Here is a 19,359-nt window from a genome sequence, read left to right on the forward strand (position 1 = left end):
CAGGGGAACCATGCTCTCAGGGGTAATGAAGGAAGTTAGCTTCTAGCCAGCTGGTGATAGCTGATAGACACTCTAGTCATTCAGACAGTTTATAGAACTCAAGAGTCCTTAAAGGAGCAGAACAGCTGAATGTCATCTGCATATAGGTGATAAGAGACATCATGAAAAGAATCAAGTATCTGTCCAAGAGGGTGTGTGTACAGCAGAAACAACAGTGGACCCAAAACAGAGTCTTGGCCATTTAGGCCAACTGGATTCAGTTGTTACTTGTTCCAAATAAATAAATAAATACTATTCCATTTGTGCTAGCAGCTTTAATGGAGACCAACATGCATTCTGTCTTTCACAGTTATCCCTAAAGTCCTAGATCAATAACAGATTCCTGTTAGATCTCGAAAGCTGGTTCTGTGTGGAGGATTTTTACTGGACTCCTTTTAAAATGGTCTCAAACAGATATTAAGAGTAAATAATAAACCCATCATCTCTTTAGCAATCACAGTGATTTCTTTCATCAAGAATTAAGAGACTATGGTGGCCCAAAAGGTTAAAAAACATACAAAAACCTCAAAATGATGACAACAGCGTTCAGGTCTTTGGGGCTTCACAGTGGAGTTGTGAGTGTAATACATCGACATACATATAGGTGTATTAACCTGGTCCCAAATGCTGTTGTCTCATTTATTCATGGATTTGCTTCATTTTGGTATTCAGAACTTGTTTTGTTTTGTCGTGTCTTGTTTGGCTGGAAAGCAATCAGAATTGAAGCCTGAGTGCCAAAAACGAGCCTTGCGGACTAACTCTCACAGGGCAATATAAACGTTGTTTACAACGGCTTTTAGTTATTTTTAATGCCAACTAACTTGGACATGAGAATTAAAAAGAAAGGAAGAGAGGTGGGTGTGGTGGTTGAGTATGGGGAGAAAAAAAGTTTCAAAAGATCTGTGCATGTGCCTTCTCTCCTTTTGAAGCCTGCTTTTTTCCAGTCAGAAAACCACTCTGCCATTTATTAGTCATTTCTTTTAAACCTTTCACTAAGTTTTCATGGCTCACAAACACATATATGTCTCAATAAACAATTTTAGATTAATAAAAATTAAATGTAGGTCTATCTTTTATAACTACAGGATCCTCAGATTTTTCCACAGAAAAACAGATTTGTCCCGTCAACACAAGTTTAGACTAAATCCAAAGGACATTTGGATTTCCCAGCTTCCACCCAGCATTCAAACGCACCATGTATGCACGAATCAGTCAGGTGTGAAAAGAGTCTCAAAAGGATTTTTGTACTTTTAAACTGATCTGTGTGTACTGAAGTTTTGCCCGTGTGTACCAGGTGATGTGTGTGTGTGTGTGTGTGTGTGCGTATTCCATGATTTGTATGTGTAAGAACTGAAGTTACACAAGAAAATGTAAACACAAGTTACAAATCAAGAGTTACACACACACAAATCTAGACACACACACACACACAAATCTAGACACGCATGCAAATTTAGATACACACGCACAGATCTTTTGAAACTTTTTTCTCCCTATAGTTGAGGGTTCCACACAAAGACATAATACAAGACGGGAAAAAAATCAATCATGACCCTTTTTTTTACACCTGCCAGTCAAAATAACCAACAACAAATATGTCTAGCATGACCTCTGCTGCCAATAGATCATCAGAAGGTCTGATAGCCCCCACACTGAAGCTTTATGGGGTGAATGGGTGTGGTTTCCATTCAACAAGGAAGAGACTCACCTTGTTCACAGTTTTCTACAGTTCCACACTGTGCCAATAGACCATCCAAAACCTGACACAAAGAGACAAAGTGGTTACATATAACATAACAGTATGTGTAGCCTTTTGGATGCCCATACTGAGCCAGGATTCTCTGGAGGTTTCTTCCTGTTAAAGGGGAGTTTTCCTCTCCACTGTCGCTGCATGCTTGCTTAGTATGAGGATTGCTGTAAAGACTCTGACACTAGTCAGTGACTCGATGCAACCTGCTGGGTTCCTTATATAGGAAACTTTTTACTGATTGGCTTAAAGGGACTTTACAGAGTTTTGAATTTTTATGCTCGTGATTGCCCCCTCAGGCCAAAAGCGTAACGGCAGCTTTAATAGTAGGCTCGTGCACGAGGCGAGCATGCTGTACGTGCACACTCCTTAATGAAAATAACAGCTGAGACAGTCCTGTGTGTGTGTGTGTGTGTGTGTGTGTGTGTGTGTGTGTGTGTGTGTGTGTGTGCGTGCGTGCGTGCGTGCGTGCGTGCGTGCGTGCGTGCGTGTGTGTGTGTTCCGGAGGACAGAGGACAGGAGAACACGCAGCTAATTCATTAAATAATTTGGTTCTGTACCTTTTTGTTCAGCACAGCCGACAAAGGTTTAAGATGGGTCAGTCCTCCTGCATGCTCAGATCATTCCCTTCCCTTGCTTGAAAAATTGTTCCAAAATGAAAGTTGAACCCACATCTTTTTTATCTGTGAATTCAATGCCGTTCGGCAAGTCTCAAATAAAAATTTGGGCATCTTAACTGTAAAAAAATATACAATTAATGTAAAAAAGAAACTCTAAATAAACTATATTCACACCCAGAATCGAACCCAGGTCTTCTGCATGGGAGTCAGACATCTTTCAAGGTGAGCTACACACCAGTAACATTCACAGTATCTGTAATTTTTATATCCTTGAAGACAGCTGAAACGTCAAACCAAAGAACGGTTCAGAGCGAAAATGGCTATTTTGTTGCTAATTTGCAGGAAATCTCTAGAAGAAAGTTCTACAGAAAGTAACTAAGGGTCCTCAGAAATGTAGCTAGCTTTGTTACTAGGCGTTAGGAACAGCGACAAAGTGGCACTGCCTCTCTCTCTGCTGCTAAAGCTACTGATAGCAAATGCTACGGGCTATGCCTGAGCGTGAACGCGCATGAAGCAGCCTGCTCGACCCGAGCATCTCTCTTTTTCTGTGATTTTACAGAAAAACAGGCAATCACAGTAAAAATGCCAGGGCTCATTCTACAGGACCAGGGCATTGCAGGAGAATGTATGAAGAAGACATTTATTATTTCTATACTGTTTTAGCTGTTAAACTTCCATAATGCCCCTTTAATGAGCAGGGGTCTCATTTATGAAGCTTGCTTACGCACAAAACGGGGTCAGAAAACTGCGTAAGCAACTTTCCACGTAAACTTTGGGATTTATGAAAGAAAACTTAGCAGAAAAATGTGCGCAACTTTAACTTGACTAAGGACCTGGCTTACGCACATGTTGGACATGGAGAGCACCTGCAGTGCTGCTGCTGAGAAGATACAATTATGAATTCCTGCAGCATTATCACTTGTACCGCTTCGTTTTCACTCAGAACAAGACCACACACACACACACACACACACACACACACACACACACACACACACACACACAGCCTAAAGCGCAGAATACGGAATGCAGAATATCAGCAGGGGGACAGATTGAGACAGAATGTCATGCGTCTGTGACAGTGTGTGTGTCCTGTCACTGTGACCTGATTGATCATGCGCCCTGGCTACTTGGTTTGGCTGCCGTTTGACTGACTGGTTAGTGCGTGTGACTTTCACCCGGGAGTCTGGGGATCGAATCCTGATCGGACCAGTTTTTTTTATATCCACCACAGATCTCTCTGAAGAACTCTCAACATTGACGGCTTCAGCAACGCTGTGCCACTCCGTGGATTTTCTCTCATTTGTTTTGCAAAAGCACTTCCTTTCATTTCTCCACCTCACCCACAAGTACCTCAATTTCTGCTTGTGTGAAATAGCGCTTCCTTGATCTGCGGTCGACATCGTTAATGATGGAGCGCTGCAACAGCCGGCTTATGTATATGCATGAGATCCACAAGGCACTTTGCATTGACTATTTATGGCAGTAAGTGGGTGTGTTGAGGGCGGGATGTGACTCAAACACTTGAGTACCTTTCTAGTTAGTCTCTGATTTATGAAGCGGAGATTGCGTGTAGCTGTGCGTACTCCATGTTTGATAGATCACAAACCTGCTTGGCGTAAGTACATTTTTTTTGCTGAGCTTAAGTCTGGTTGTAGTAAGGATTCTATGCTATGTTTGATAAATGAGACCACTGACCGGTATTGGAACGTTTACTTTGTGAAGTGCCTTGAGATGACTCATCATGATTTGGTGCTTTGTAAATAAACGGAATTCAACTGAGTTGCACCCAATGCTAATAACGTCCCAAAACCGTTTATTGCCATATTAATAGCATTGTGGTTTTTTTTTCTTTTGTTATGTTTTTATTGTGACTTTTAACAGTGTAGAACTCTGAAAGCCTGTTTTACGTGATGATGTATTACTGTATATGTGCTGCTGGATTAATTGTATTGTGTTGTAGCGTCAGCCTGTAAGTTAAAAGTCAATTTAAACCTATTTAGCCTTGGTCCCTGGGTGTGGGACTGAGTTTTAAAGGTGATCAAATATATAAATATTACATGCTTATAAATTATAGCTTTGTATTGTTAAAAATGTGTAGTGGGATAAATCTACCAATTGTTTCCTTTTCAAGCACTTTAGTTCGGTTTTTTTTGTTTTTTTTTTACTTTTTTCCTGACCTGTCTTTTGTGTTCCTGCATCTCCTTCATTCTCCAGAAAAACTGCTTTCTGGATTTCTTACATTTCCACATCCTGAGCTACTTTTCACTGAGCAGTTCAGGGATATACCCAACGCAAAACTAGTGAAATGTGCACTACGCGCCAGCGGCAGTGAGCTGAAGTCACAGCGGCACATATTTTGAACTCCGCTGAGGCACAGCGCGTCAGTCACACATAAAAGAGAAAGTACCCGAGAATATGAGCGGACATGAATATGCTATGGTTTTCTATCGGTGGTGTGACTTAGGTTACTGAGGTTGTGGCAAGTGCAGAAAGCAGCTGGAAGCGCATGAACCATCAACGGTTGTGCCCTCTCCTGGCAAAAGACGCCCTGGTGCACGGAGTCCATAGAGATGGAAACTGGACCTTTTGTCGGGATCTGCGTAATTAGAACCCTGAAGAAAACCCACCACTTAATTCTGGGTTAAAAATGCATTGCAACGCATGTTACTGACATTTGTACGGTAGTGTAGGAAAGGCCTTGTAATGTCAGAGGTCACCAGAACTGTACACAGTCCACAGCCAGCTTCATCAGACTCAGAGCATCTTTCGACCAGCTCGAACCATGTTCGAAGGACCTACGACCTTTGGATCCTCCAGAAGTCCAAATCCCTCGCCATCCTGGTCAAAAGGACTTCATGTCAGCCAGATCTACGGAGAACTCTCACCACACGTGTATTGTAAATTCTGCATAATGGCGCTGGATTCAATTCTATTCAATTCTATTCTATTCAATTCAAAGATACTTTATTAATCTCAGAGGGAAATTTGAGTTTCAGTACACACAATTCTGAGATCAGACATACATAGGCATAGACATATGGCAAGAATTGGTGACTGTGGTCATTCGCAACCCGAGTCGCGCTACCTTAATAGAGATCAGAGGGTTTATATGAGGACTGAGACAGGTGGAGGAAAAAAAGGCACTTCAGAGTTACCCTCCACAGGGAGGGCAGCTTTGCTATGCAAGAAAAAAAAAACATCTCAGACAGAAAAGCAACAGACTTCAGACATTACACAACATAAGTGTCCAATAGGTGTGGAGGTAGGTTTGGGGACTCTCCTCACATCAGTGCATGCAGCCGCGATAAACAGCGCTCGTCACCTCCGTCTGGACAGGGGAAGGAGGTTGTTGGGTTTCGAAAGCACAGTGACTCCTGGAAACGATTCAACGGCCTTCACCGGTCGCAGTCCCGCCCAGGCTGGGATAGGGAGACAGAGTTGCCATGGTGACGGCAGCATTCCACATTTCTTCTGAGGGAGAGTAATCACTTTAGCCTTACAGGCTCAAGGGCACCAGATTCAGATAAGAACTTGTTTTGGGGCCAGACAGAGATAATTTCCTCTCTGTCTTAAAGTTCTGTTGGTCTCCAACCCCTCTAGATCCAATAATGGCGTAATTAATCTATCCCAATCCGTACTGACCCGTCACCTTTCTCCTTGATCAAATCCACCTTCTGTGCCAGAGTCTGAATCTCAGCCAAAGTTCCAAGCTTACGATTCATCTCGGCAATTATATGAGTTTATGCGTTCACAACGCGGTGTAATCCATTCCTGAGCTCCGGGATTGAGCCAATATCCCTCGACAGCTCATTAATTTTCCGGTAAACCAGGTAACCACTCAGGCCAAAAAGCAAGAAACCCGACACCAACACCACGAATATCCAGACGTCTTCAGAATCCTCTATAGACAGTTGAGAGAGGCAGATCAGGTTCCACTGTTTCCAGGAGTCCTTGATATGCCCAGCTGGCTCTGTCCCAGATTATTTTTTTCAATCCCAGACATCACATCCTTTTCTAAGACACTTAATTAGACTCTAAATAACATCTAAGATCATGTTTCATCAGTTTGGTTATTTTCGCAGATGATATTACCATAAATAATCATTTATGCTGTATGATCATTGGTCGTAGAAATAAAGTAATAAATAGATTTTTATAAACGATATTATTGCCTCTGTGTAAAATTATTATAAGTGCTGTTTCCCTGGCGTACCCAAAGTACCTAGTTTCATCATCAATCGAATATTAAAGGTTCAATAATATTAACGTATTTTTATGGAATATTACATTTTAGTGGATAACTTTATATTCAATTGATAATTTATTACAAGTAACCACTTAAAAAACGTTACAGTACCGAGTAAAATATTACCTTTTTTCTGTAATGCCTTACATTACTGTTACAGAAAAAAGCAATGCATTACAGTAATTCATTACTTTTGTAACATGTTACTCCCAAAACTAAATAAAATATGTATAATAAGTAAATGTCACTGATAAAGTGCATTTGTTTTCATGTTGAATTTATTGATTCATCAAAAACCATAGAGGATCAACTGCAACCTTCGTCGTCGTCTTCCTCCGCTTATTTGAGTCCGGGTCGCGGGGGCAGCATCCCATCTAGGGAGCTCCAGACCGTCCTCTCCCCGGTCACCTCCACCAGCTCCTCCAGCAGGATCCCAAGGCGTTCCCGGACCAGATTGGAGATGTAACCTCTCCAACGTGTCCTGGGTCGACCCGGGGGCCTCCTGCCGGCAGGACATGCCCGAAACACCTCCCCAGGGAGGCGTCCAGGAGGCATCCTGACCAGATGCCCAAACCACCTCAACTGACTCCTTTCGATCCGGAGGAGCAGCGGTTCTACTCCGAGTCCCTCCCGAATGTCCGAGCTCCTCACCCTATCTCTAAGGCTGAGCCCGGCCACCCTACGGAGGAAACTCATTTTGGCCGCTTGTATCCGCGATCTCGTTCTTTCGGTCATTACCCAAAGCTCATGACCATAGGTGAGGATTGGGACGTAGATCGACCGGTAAATCGAGAGCCTGGCTTTCTGGCTCAGCTCCCTCTTCACCACGACAGATTGGCTCAGCGTCCGCATCACTGCAGACGCTGAACCAATCCGCCTGTCGATCTCCCGATCCCTCCTACCCTCACTCATGAACAAGACCCTGAGATACTTAAACTCCTCCATTTGAGGTAGGACCTCTCTCCCGACCCGGAGTTGGCAAGCAACCCTTTCCCGGTCGAGAACCATGGTCTCAGATTTGGAGATGCTGATCCTCATCCCAGCCGCTTCACACTCGGCCGCGAACCTACCCAGCAAGAGCTGAAGGTCAGAGCTGGATGAAGCTAGGAGGACCACATCATCCGCCAAAAGCAGAGACGAGATTCTCCTGCCACCAAACTCGACACACTCCTCACCACGGCTGCACCTAGAAATTCTGTCCATAAAGGTTATTAACAGAACTAGTGACAAAGGGCAGCCCTGGCGGAGTTCAACCCTCACCGGGAACAGGTCCGACTTACTACCGGCTATGCGGACCAAACTCATGCTCCTCTGGTAAAGGGACTGAATGGCCCTCAACAAAAGGCCACCCACCCCATACTCCTGGAGCGTCCCCCACAGGGTGCCCCTGGGGACATGGTCATAAGCCTTCTCCAAATCCACAAAACACATGTGCGTTGGTTGGGCAAACTCCCATGCCCCCTCAATCACCCTTGCAAGGGTATAGAGCTGGTCCAGAGTTCCACGGCCAGGACGAAAACCACATTGCTCCTCCTCAATCTGAGATTCAACTATCGATCGGACCCTCCTCTCCAGTACCTTGGAGAACCTTTCCAGGGAGGCTGAGGAGTGTGATCCCCCTATAGTTGGAACACACCCTCCGGTCACCCTTCTTAAAGATGGGGACCACCACCCCGGTCTGCCACTCCACAGGAACTGCCCCCGATGACCATGCAATGTTGCAGAGACGTGTCAACCATGACAGCCCTACCACACCCATAGCCTTGAGATACCGAGGACGAATCTCATCCACCCCCGGGGCTCCGCCGCTGTGTGGTTGTTTGACTACCTCAGCAACTTCTGCCCCAGAGATTGGATAGTCCATCCCCAGGTCTCCCGGCTCTGGCTCCTCCTCGGAATGCGCGTAGATGGGATTGAGGAGCTCCTCAAAGTATTCCTTCCACCGCCCGCAATTACAACCTTCACAGAGATAATTGTGATGATGTTTAAAACCCAGATATGGGCACGGACATTCTTTTTATGTGTTGCATTGTTTCAGATCGCATCATGAAGTGTATCCAATTGAAAATAGTCAGCAGGAATGAATCGTATTGAAGCACATCAGCAGAGTGCTTTGCTGTATCTTAATGTATCGCACATATGTCAGACACAAGGCCCGCGGGCCAGATGCGGTCCGCGGAGCACTTTTATGTGGCCCGCAACATAAATATCAAAAATATATTAAAACTGGTCCTCTGGCCGATTTGACCGCAAAGACTTCAACTCCCATGATGCTTTGTGGCATCAGCGTGGAGCCGACGCACCCCCTCCTTTGTGTTTTTTCCAGCGCCTGCTGCCGGTGTCTGCAGCTCCGCTGTCTCAGACAAATGAAACACTCCTCTCACTCAGCGCCGAGTTCACTCAGCTATTTTCTGATGTTGAAGCCCAGAAACGGAGATTCTAGCTGCTCAGTAATGTGTTCACGACTGAAAGAGAAAGTTTTCCAACTAACTTCCAGACAGAGCCGATATAACTCCAGCGAGCAGCGACACGCCCAAACCAGCATGACTCTGTGGCTGCTGTCGTTGTGTTTCCTCCCCGACACACAACAACGTGGTCAAGCTGCTCAGACATGTTCAGCAGCACAAACCTATGTGAGCACCTGTTGTCATCTAATGTTGTCGTTATTATGATGAAGATGAACAAAACAACAGGAGTCTCCTCCTCAGCTCAGATCAACCCCATGATGCAGGTATCTGGCTGGAACAGGTGAGCATCACAGTAAACCAGTGGAGCAAACTGAGCTTTAAATATGTTGGTTTTATGCTCTTTTCCTGCTCCAAAACATGAAAGTTAACAGGTGAAATGTCGCATTTTCATTTGAGATAAAATGGTATTTTTATTTTGTTGTTGGCCCGTGAGAAAAGATTTAACCTACAGTAAACAGGAAGTGGAAAGGCTGCAGAAAGATTAATAGAATAGAGAATCCCTTTATTGTTGCTCAGTGGGGAAAGCTAGATGTCACAGCAGCGATGACACGTATTACAGGAGAAAAAAAGGAGAATAAAAAATAAGAAAAATGAATAAACAAGAAAACATAAATCCTGAATAGATTTTAAAAATGCTGATTGAACCACAAGTAATGAATACCACTGATGTGTTTTATTTGTAACTGACTTGCTCGTGTGTAATTTGGTTATTAAACATTCAGTGTTAATGCAGAAATATGTTTGTTTCCAAATTTAAAGGTTCAAAATTATATATATGTTGATAAAGAAAATGTGCAAATTTGCCGTCACTTTTTCAAAAAATATTAAGTTTGGCCCCCGACTCCGTCCCAGAGTTTCATTTCGGCCCCGTGTGAGTTTGAGTTTGACACCCCTGCTGTATCGCATTGCTGGTAGCGTATCGAGATGTGAATCGAATGGCCTCGGTGGAGGAGATTCACGTCCCTACTCTATATAGACTATAATGGTAATAGCAGCTATGTTTCCAATGCTGTTCTGTGCTGCTGGATTTCTGGATTTGGGCTGATGCTGAGTTTTAGTTTTTTTTATTCTGCAGTCTGAGTCAGGTGGTATAGTTTGCCAGACCGTTATCAGGAGCAATGCACACTAATTAGAGTGTGGGCCAGAATGAGGATCATATTTGCAGGAGGTTTATTTGAGTAATGAATATGTTAAGTTGAACTTTAAAGGAGCTGTTAACAGGTGTTTAAAATAAGCCCCCATAATTCTGCAGCAAATTTGAAGCCAACAAGGAAGTGGCAAAAATTGCAGTTCCACCCTCATCCACTAGGGTCTGGCAGCAGAAGTGAGCAAATCCTCATTGACTCCCATGTTAAAAATGGTCATTTCACAGCAGAAATAAACATGTTTACAGCCTGGTTCAAAAAGCCATTTTTGGTTTAACATTCATGACAACTCTGAGGGGGGAAATGTTTTTGTAACTCTTTTTTTTCAAGTGGAATTTATTGCTTAAAAATCAGAACAATTAATTAGCATCCACGTGACTTCAGAGCTAGCTCACGTTAATAGATGTTCAGCCATTTCTACTCTCTTAACCTTTTTTCTGTGTTTGTGTTCATGTTTGGATGTTAATCATGGAATCAATTGGACAAAAGGGCACTTTTGAGTCGCTCAACCACATTTTCCTAGCTGAAAACACCCGGAAAAACACGGTTAGCTTCGGGTTAGTATGTAGCTAATGTCCCGCAGATCTCCGGCTCCCAGAGAACAGTCCATCAACAATGGCGGACATGCAAATCTTTCACCGCAGTTGACCAAGCCCGATATCCTCGGTCAGCTTACCTCGTTATGATTTCATTACTAAGCAGGTGCCTTTACTTTGGAGCTGCTCTACCACCTTTTTCTTACTGAAAATGGCAGGAAAAACTCAGTTAGCTTTGGGTTAGCATGTAGCTAATTTCCTGCTTATCTCTGACCCTGGAGCAAGAGCTCATGTCAAAGGCCACTGCGCCCGGTTACAATCGCAGCAGTCTGAAGCTCCGCTTTTAATTCAACAGTCCCAGGCGATCAGCATGACTACAGCCTCGCAGAGAAGCCAGTCTGCCGTGTGGGTGGGATACCCCGGTTCAAGGAGCACTTCTTAGCTTCTTGGGTTAGCCAAGTTAGCTAGCAGCTACACTGGTTCATTTGTTCCAACCCTGTTCCAAACAAAACAGCCCCACCCTTAGCTCCACCTCTTTTCCCATTTTTGGACTGTCTAGGCGTGACAGGACCTGTGACACGGTCAACATGGCGGAGGTGGGAACCTCCCATTTGGGTACAACCAAAGTCTGGAAGAAGCCTCTGGGATGAGAGGCTAAATGTCTCCAACATATCCAGAAACGTCCAGCTGTTTTCAGCTAAAACTCTCAGGATGATCATGTCCAGGATGACTGAGAACTACACCTCCATGCTCCAGCAGCATTCAGTCAGAACAGGAAGCCAAACTTAAATGTAGCTGCTGTCAGTAACAATCTAACAGATTTAAACATTAAAACTCTCAACAGAAATAATTCAGAAAGGAAATTAAAATGTTCACAACTTTGTGTGTGATTTATTATTATTATTATTAATATTATTATTTATTGTGCCAGAAGCTGGTGTGGTCCACCACAGAGAAGCTGCTCTAGCATGATGACTTTAATTATTCTACAGGTTATTGTTCAGCCTTCTGACGCTCACACACACACACACACACACACACACACACGAGTGTTGGTGAGCGTCTGCGTCTGACTGCTGACGCTCCATGTGTGTTTTTATTTCTGCAGTGAGACAAACTCACCTCACACCGTCCAGAGTTTGTTCTTTAAAGCTTCTAGTAAATCCACCGTGTTGACGTATTTAACACGTTTCCTCTACGCTGCAGGAGTTAAAGTTTACATCACAGAGTAAAAGTTCGGCAGACACGTTTGGGTGGGGGGAGGGGGGACGGTGCTGCACACAGACAGCTGGTGTGATCAGCTCTGAAAAGCGATGATTACAATTTGCAGATCACGTTTATTTTTCATGAAGATCGGCCGCGGATTCCTCTCCCGTCGGCATTCTAGGAATCGAAATAAAAAACTTTCAACAATTCTGGGAAAAACTCACAGTTGGTCCCGGTTCCAATCGATGCTCGATGCCCAACCCTATGTCTGACTCAAATCATGTAACGATAATCAGTCTACACTTTGTTGTGCAAAGATAATAAACAGTCCTAAGAAAAATATATGTTAACTCTGTTTCACCACTATTATAAAAAATGCATTCCAGTGTATAAATGGAAAGATTTCTTTTTCAATCCTTCATCTTAGCGGTGGGATTTATATGGAAACAGGAATAAATAAAGTGAAACTTTATTGGGGCTCATAATGGCCCAGGAGCCCAGATAAAGGGCTAAGTACAACCCCATGAATTGGCGAATTGGCCCTACAATGAAAAGGCTACCCCTACGGTGTGTGTGCGTGCGTGTGTGTGTGTGTGTGTGTGTGTGTGTGTGTGTGTGTGCGTGCGTGCGTGCGTGCGTGCGTGCGTGTGTGTGTGTGTGTGTGTGCGTGTGTGTGTGTGTATAATTTACCTCCCACTGTAAGTGTGGTGGGATGTTTCTGATCTGCAGTTTCCTGGTCCTGTGGAAAAGAACACATAAGCGTGAGAAATTCTTACAACTAAGAAAACAAAAATAAAAACAATGTAATGATATTTTTCAACAATTTTGGGAATATTAAGGAATACAAAGAAAAACACAACTTAAGATTTTCTGTTTGATGTGAACCAGCTAGTGTTGAGAGTCAATTACAAAGTTAGACTAATAGACCTTTCAGACTAGGGTCAGCTGTGTCTGGGCTGGATGGCGTTATCTGTGTGTTGTTCAGGCTGAGCTGACTGCAGCTCAGACTGGCTGTTCCCGCCGCGCCAGCGCGACGACTGACCGTCTGCTGTGAGCACCCCTGGATGGGAGAAGAGCCCACAGCAATGAGAAAGTAGGAAGCTGTGTGGTTCATGCCAGTCTCCAAAAGTAACACTGCTCACACCTGCCCGAGATGGGGGGTGTCCCCACTCGGCCCAGGCCAAAAAGACCCAAGTGTAAAAAAGTGGCTTTCCTGACCCAAAACCGGAACACAACACACTCAAAACAAAATATATTTAAATTTCACTGAAACTATACATGAACCACACACACTGTTAAGCAGTAGTTCTAAAGTCCAACGAGGAGTGTGTGTGTGTGTGTGTGTGTGTGTGTGTGTGTGTGTGTGTGTGTGTGTGTGTGTGTGTGTGTGTGTGTGTGTGTGTGTGTGTGTGTGTGTGTGTGTGTGTGTGTGTGTGTGCGTGCGTGTGTGTGTGTGAAGGAGGCTTCACTGGAGCACATCTAGACTCATTCTTACTAATGCTGCTTTTGTTATATAAATGTGAGTAAAGTTTAAAACTACCTCAAGCAATCTGTCCATTTAGAGAGAGGCAGCAGAAACAGCCAGAAACTAAATAGATTCAAACTAAAGGATTTCCAGTATGAGCACATCTAGAAATAAAATTCCTTATAAAAAGGACTCTAGGAGAGGCGCACATCCTGCAAACATGGGTCGGACCCAAACACAGGGTGGTTCGTTGATGTTCTGATGGCGCGAGTGTTACAGTGGGACGTCCTCTACTGCCATGGCAGAACACCATCTGTTCCACACTTTCAGGCTGCAGCACATAACCAAACTAACTTTAATGGCAACACACAAAGCTGTTGGACGCTGAACTGCACGTTTGTGCTGACTCTGAGATGCCTTTAGACCAGGGCAGGGGTCTCCAACACCTCGCTCGCGAGTTAGCAGTATCTCCCGAGTCCCGACGCACCTGAAAGTGGCTCGCCTGGACCCATCATCCCGCCCGACTCCAAAAACGACGGCCTGATTAACAAGGGACGGCTTCTAAATGTGATGGCAAACCGTTTTCTGTAATATCTAATCTAAACTTTGCTTTTTGTGGAAGTAAAATAAAAGTCTGATTCCTGCACAAATCTTTCAGCAACTGTGTACTACTGGAAATACACAGATTCTTGGTGGGGGGGGGGGGGGGGTCTGTCAGCTTTCAACACAGCAGCTGGAAGAGGTCGTGTCTGCAAAGACGACGGGGAACTGTTGGTTATAAAGACCTAGTTTGAGTCTAAGGAGTCTGACGTTGGGCTGAAAAACATCCTCAGTGAAATATTCTGGGTGATATTTCTGTTTTTACATTTTCATTTCAGTTCTAACTATTTAGGCTTTAATGTTTTCATCACATTTAACTTGTTGATATTTAAATGTTTTTAAATAGCTTTATTAGGTTTATGAGAATTTTTGTGTAGCTTTGTTTGGGAAAACACTCATAGCACATTAATTACCTGAAATGTTTTGTATCAAATACAATTTAAAGAACATTAAATGTTCTTTAAAGGGCATTTTATACGTTTTGGGAGTATTTGTTGTTGAAAACTATGAAAAACTGACATTGCTGCTTAGGGCGGGGCCCATGGTCAGGGACTGAAGGAACTGGTCAGCTGTTCAGTTCTGTTACTGATCCATTCGAATAAAATGTCAACTCATTCACAGGAAGTAGAATTATAATTTGTTATCTGTATCTGATTTGTTAAAACAACTAAATGTTTAGTTTTGTCAGAGTTTCAAACTCAAAGGAAAGTTGCTGTTTTTAATATTGAAATACAGAGAAAGCCCCTTGTGAATACAATGCATGTCAACATTGTAAACAGCATTTTTTAACATAGTAAACATTTTCACACATGTAATAACGGTACGGCAGCAGCGCTTCGGTACTTTCAGTGAGTAAAAGTAGCTCACAGGACATAAAAGGCTGGAGACCCTGCTTTAGATAGTTAAAGTATATTGAATAATAAATGAATAAAAGACATTTAAAAGTACAACTCATCTTTCTTACACGTCTAATCTAATTTCCCCAGGGCAATAGAAAATTATAATCATAGAATATGCTCGCACGCACACACACAGTCACACACACACACACGTATATAAAACGGAGTGTTTTGTTGTATTTTTTCATTTGAATCTGTTCGTTTTTGTCTCAATGATCACCATCGTTACTAGGATTTATGCACACATTCAGATAATATGAATTGATAAAATCATGAACATAAACCTTCATTTATCTGGAATTAAATGACCTCAACTGCACCGTTACTCTTGACTAAGCTAAAGTATTTTTGTAGCTACTGGTTAAGTCAGCGTGGCATTAGAAAGAAGAAGAAGAAGAAGAAGAAGAAGAAAGAAAGAAGAAGAGGAAGAAGAAAGAAGAACAAAAACAAGAAGAAAGAAGAAGAAGAAGAAGAAGAAAGAAAGAAGAAGAGGAAGAAGAAAGAAGAACAAAAACAAGAAGAAAGAAGAAGAAGAAGAAAAAGAAGAAAAAGAAAGAAAGAAGAAGAGGAAGAAGAAAGAAGAAAAAAAACAAGAACAAAGAAAGAAAGAAAGAAAGAAAGAAAGAAAGAAGAGGAAGAAAGAAGAAGAAGAGGAAGAAAGAAGGAGAACAACAACAACAACGAAAGAAGAAAGAAAGAAAGAAAGAAGAAGAGGAAGAAGAAAGAAGAAGAAGAAGAAGGAAGAAAGAAGAAGAAGAAGGAAGTATCATTTCTATAACGCCTCAAGATAAAAATCACGAGGCGCTTCACAAAAAAAATTGTAAAAATATAAAAAAAGAATTTAGAAAATGATTAAAATACATTTAAAATGAGCAAAAATAGGCAATTGCGATTAAAAAATGTAAAGAAAGAGAGAGAGTGAATAGGAAAGAGAAATCAGTGGATCCTGAGAAAGGTGGAATAGGTGGGGAGAGCAGAATAAAAAGAGGGTGATGAAGGTCACACCAAAGCCTGAACAGGTTCAGCTGCTTCTGAAAGGAGACCACTGAGTCCACTGATCTCAGGCTCAGGGGGAGAGAGGTCCAGAGTCTGGGGGCCACAGCAGCAGATGATCTGTCACCTTTGACCTTTAGCCTGGTGCTGCACAACCAGTAGGCTTTGATCACTGGACCTCAGGGACCTGCTGGGGGTGTAGGGACTAAGAAGATCACCAATGTAAGATGGTGCTTGTCCATGTAAGGCCCTATAGACCAGAACCAGGATCTTGAAATGAACCCTGAAGTTGACTGGCAGCCAGTGAAGCTGGAGGAGAAGCGGGGTGATGTGGGTGTGTTTGGAGGACTTGGTCAGAAGCCGAGCACAGGCGTTCTGAGGTAAGATACCAAAAGTGTTTTAGGACACCTGTTTACTGAAGGGTAAACTCCAATCGGTTAAATAAAAATAACTCCTCAGCTTCTTGTCTTCAGTCAAAGACGGGTGATGACTGCTATCTTCAAACTGGTCCAGCAGAGGGCGACATGTGGCCACACAAGCTCCCCGCACCACAAACACAGTTACATCTGGTTACAGCACACCCACTGCTTCAGGTCTGGCAAACAAAGCACACATCCAGCAGCACCACGATGAGGCTCTCAGCTCAGCTCTGGTGTGTCTCCAGTCCCCCCGCCCCCTCCCAGTGCAAGCTGCTGGGAAATCAAATGTCCATCTCTGGTATGGCCTTCCCAGGTCAGGGCATCCATCAGCCACACGGCCACACAAACAGCCACTCACAGTCACACCTAGGGGACCTTTCTAATCATACATGTGGCCTTTCTCTCAGGCACCTGGAGGAAACTCGTGCATGCACAGAGCCCACATTACAACTGAATCTAAGGAAGAGATCAACCTGACCCTAGTTCCAACATCTGCTGCATGTTTATTTTGAGTTAGTTTGATTATTCTCTCTGTACATGGCTTTTGGTTTTTACATTTTCAGAACCGATCATTTACATGTTAGTCTGGAAGCGCCAAGCTAACTGAATTTCTTAAGAAAATTAATTTTAGAGAGAAAATGTTATGTTACATGGAGAGGGCTGTGTGTTCTTAATGCAAGTAGGCTATTGGAGGAGGGGTGCAGTGTTACACTGGGGGTCAAAGTTCAGCCTGCGATCGCTACCCTGAGCCCACCTACTGCTAGTGAACTAGTCCTCCATTTCAGATGGGCTTGGTTTTGAAGTTTTGGCTCTAGAGTAGGTACGTCTCATCAGTTCTGTTTTACAGAAAGTTTATTTCTAAGATTGTGTTGAAAAGTCACTTTTGCACATGATGCAGGTAGATTTATCTAAGAGAGTCCCACGTAGTTTAAGTAAGGAGTGCTGCCTACATTTATTAGCTGTTCCGTTCTTCAAAGCAAATTGAGGGTTAGACTGCAGGACCACCGGATTGGTGTGTGTTCTCAAAGAATGAAGTTCGTTCCACTCTACTATGGTAGGTGACGACGCGCGCCCTTTCATATTAGTTTAGGTTCACTTAGCAACACAAATAATAAACAAACACTGGCGGCAGTAAAGCAGATTCAATAAAAAAAAACAGGATAAGCACGATGGAAGGAATGTACAACAACGCTGCAGTACAGCTCATGTGGAACATACCGGACTGTTCGATGATGTTCCTCATGTGACACTGGCCCAAAGATATTATCAGAAGACCGCTTCTGCGTTCTCGTCACGTCCGGAAGCTCGACCGACCCGTTTACATGCAGATGAACTATACTCGATTAGAACCAGTTCGACTTGGGCCAGACTAACGCGTTTGAATGCATTTTAAAAATCCAACATCTGTCCAAAGTTCGGTTTTCTGATGTGAATGCTGCCATAAATAAAAACATTTCATTTAGTAAAACTTAAGGCGAGGCCAAATCTTTTAGATCCCTCTTATCTACAGCTTTGTCTATGAACCTATGTGAGTGAATGTCGGCTCAACGCCTTTTTAACCACTTTAGTGAGACCTTCATCACCACCTCTCCTCGTTCTCTCCTATTCCGCCCTTCCCGGGATCCACCGATTTCCCCTTTTACTTTTCATTTTCTCTCTCCCTTTCCTTACATTGTTAATCACGATTTTTTTCTCATTTTAAACATATTTTTCAATCATTTTTAAACACAAACCTTTTTTATATTTTTATTTTTTTTGGTTTTGTGAAGCACCTCGTGACATTTTCCCTGTTTTCTCCGTGTCTGGTTCGACAACGTCTATTTCGTGAAGCACATTTCTAGCCCTGGACTTATTTTCACACAAAACCTATAATAGTGTTACCGCTGTGCGAAAATGAGCAAGTTCTTGGTATCAAAATGCATCTTTAAAATTCACCGACATCATATGTGAAATCCATGGTACAAAACAAGCAGAATTAGAAAAAAGCGTTTTTAGGCCGGTTGACTAAACATTCATTTTTTCGTTCTTCCGGCGCCCGTGGTGCGGAAGTAGATGGGCGTGACTTAGGCTCCCTGTTGTAGGGTTAATGGTGGAACACAATAAGAGTAAACAATTACAAACACAGGCCCATCTACAGATCATAAAGCATGTCACCACAAGCCTCAAAAACAGCAACATGACCCTTCCCACGTGACTGATCACCGTTTCTACACCTCTCCAGTACTTCTGTTGAACACGAGCCTGGGCACATACATTCCACTCTACTCTGCACACTGGCTTGAAACAGAGGCCCAAGCTCACGTCTACATTTTTAAAGTGTAAGGTCAGAGTCATGCAGAGCAGAGAGAGGAGACCAGGTAGGGGGCTCAAAGCTGAATGAAGTGGTTCAACACTAAAACAGAGACGTGAAATCAAAGACATTTCAAACTCTGATTCTTGACTCGGTTCGACAAACATCTAGAAAGAATTCATCCTAGAACAGAAGAGCTACCCTGAGCTGCTCTGACACAAAGGCCCAACACCAGACACTCGTTTTAATGGCTTTGTTCAGAACTGAAATGAGCAAAGTGAAAGAAATGATCCATGAGATGTCCCCTCTTAAACAAAAATACATTAATTATCATTAAAAATACTATTAAACTTTAAAACAACAATAATAACAGGGTTAATTCCCTGTTGTATTTATTCATCAGAACAGCTTAAAACTATTTCAGATAAAAAGCAAATTCATTAAATGTATTTGTAATAAATGGGAAGCACACAGGTGCACATAAGAATAACATGTTTACCACTATTTTTAAATTATAAATATTAGTATTTCTGTACTATGTTCTCTGCTGATGAAAAGTTGTATAAAAGGGTGTTGAAATTAATCTAGTATTATATATATATATATATATATATATATATATATATAATAAAAACACTTCATTTAGTAAAACAAAAACAAAATATATATATGTGTATTTAGAT

General features: G+C 42.8%; 1 protein-coding gene across 1 annotated transcript in view; it reads right to left on the bottom strand.

The window, feature by feature from the left end:
• igf2bp1 (insulin-like growth factor 2 mRNA binding protein 1) overlaps positions 1-19,359 on the bottom strand; it is a 78,330-nt gene that overhangs the window by 16,639 nt on the left and 42,332 nt on the right. The window contains exons 3-4 of the mRNA XM_070546947.1: positions 12,701-12,749; positions 1,748-1,799 (exon numbers count right to left, since the gene is read on the bottom strand). Of these exons, the coding sequence (XP_070403048.1) occupies positions 1,748-1,799; positions 12,701-12,749 (101 nt within the window). The remainder of the gene's footprint in view (positions 1-1,747; positions 1,800-12,700; positions 12,750-19,359) is intronic.

This window comes from Nothobranchius furzeri, chromosome 18 (genome assembly GCF_043380555.1).
Source record: "Nothobranchius furzeri strain GRZ-AD chromosome 18, NfurGRZ-RIMD1, whole genome shotgun sequence".
Lineage (NCBI taxonomy): Eukaryota > Metazoa > Chordata > Actinopteri > Cyprinodontiformes > Nothobranchiidae > Nothobranchius > Nothobranchius furzeri.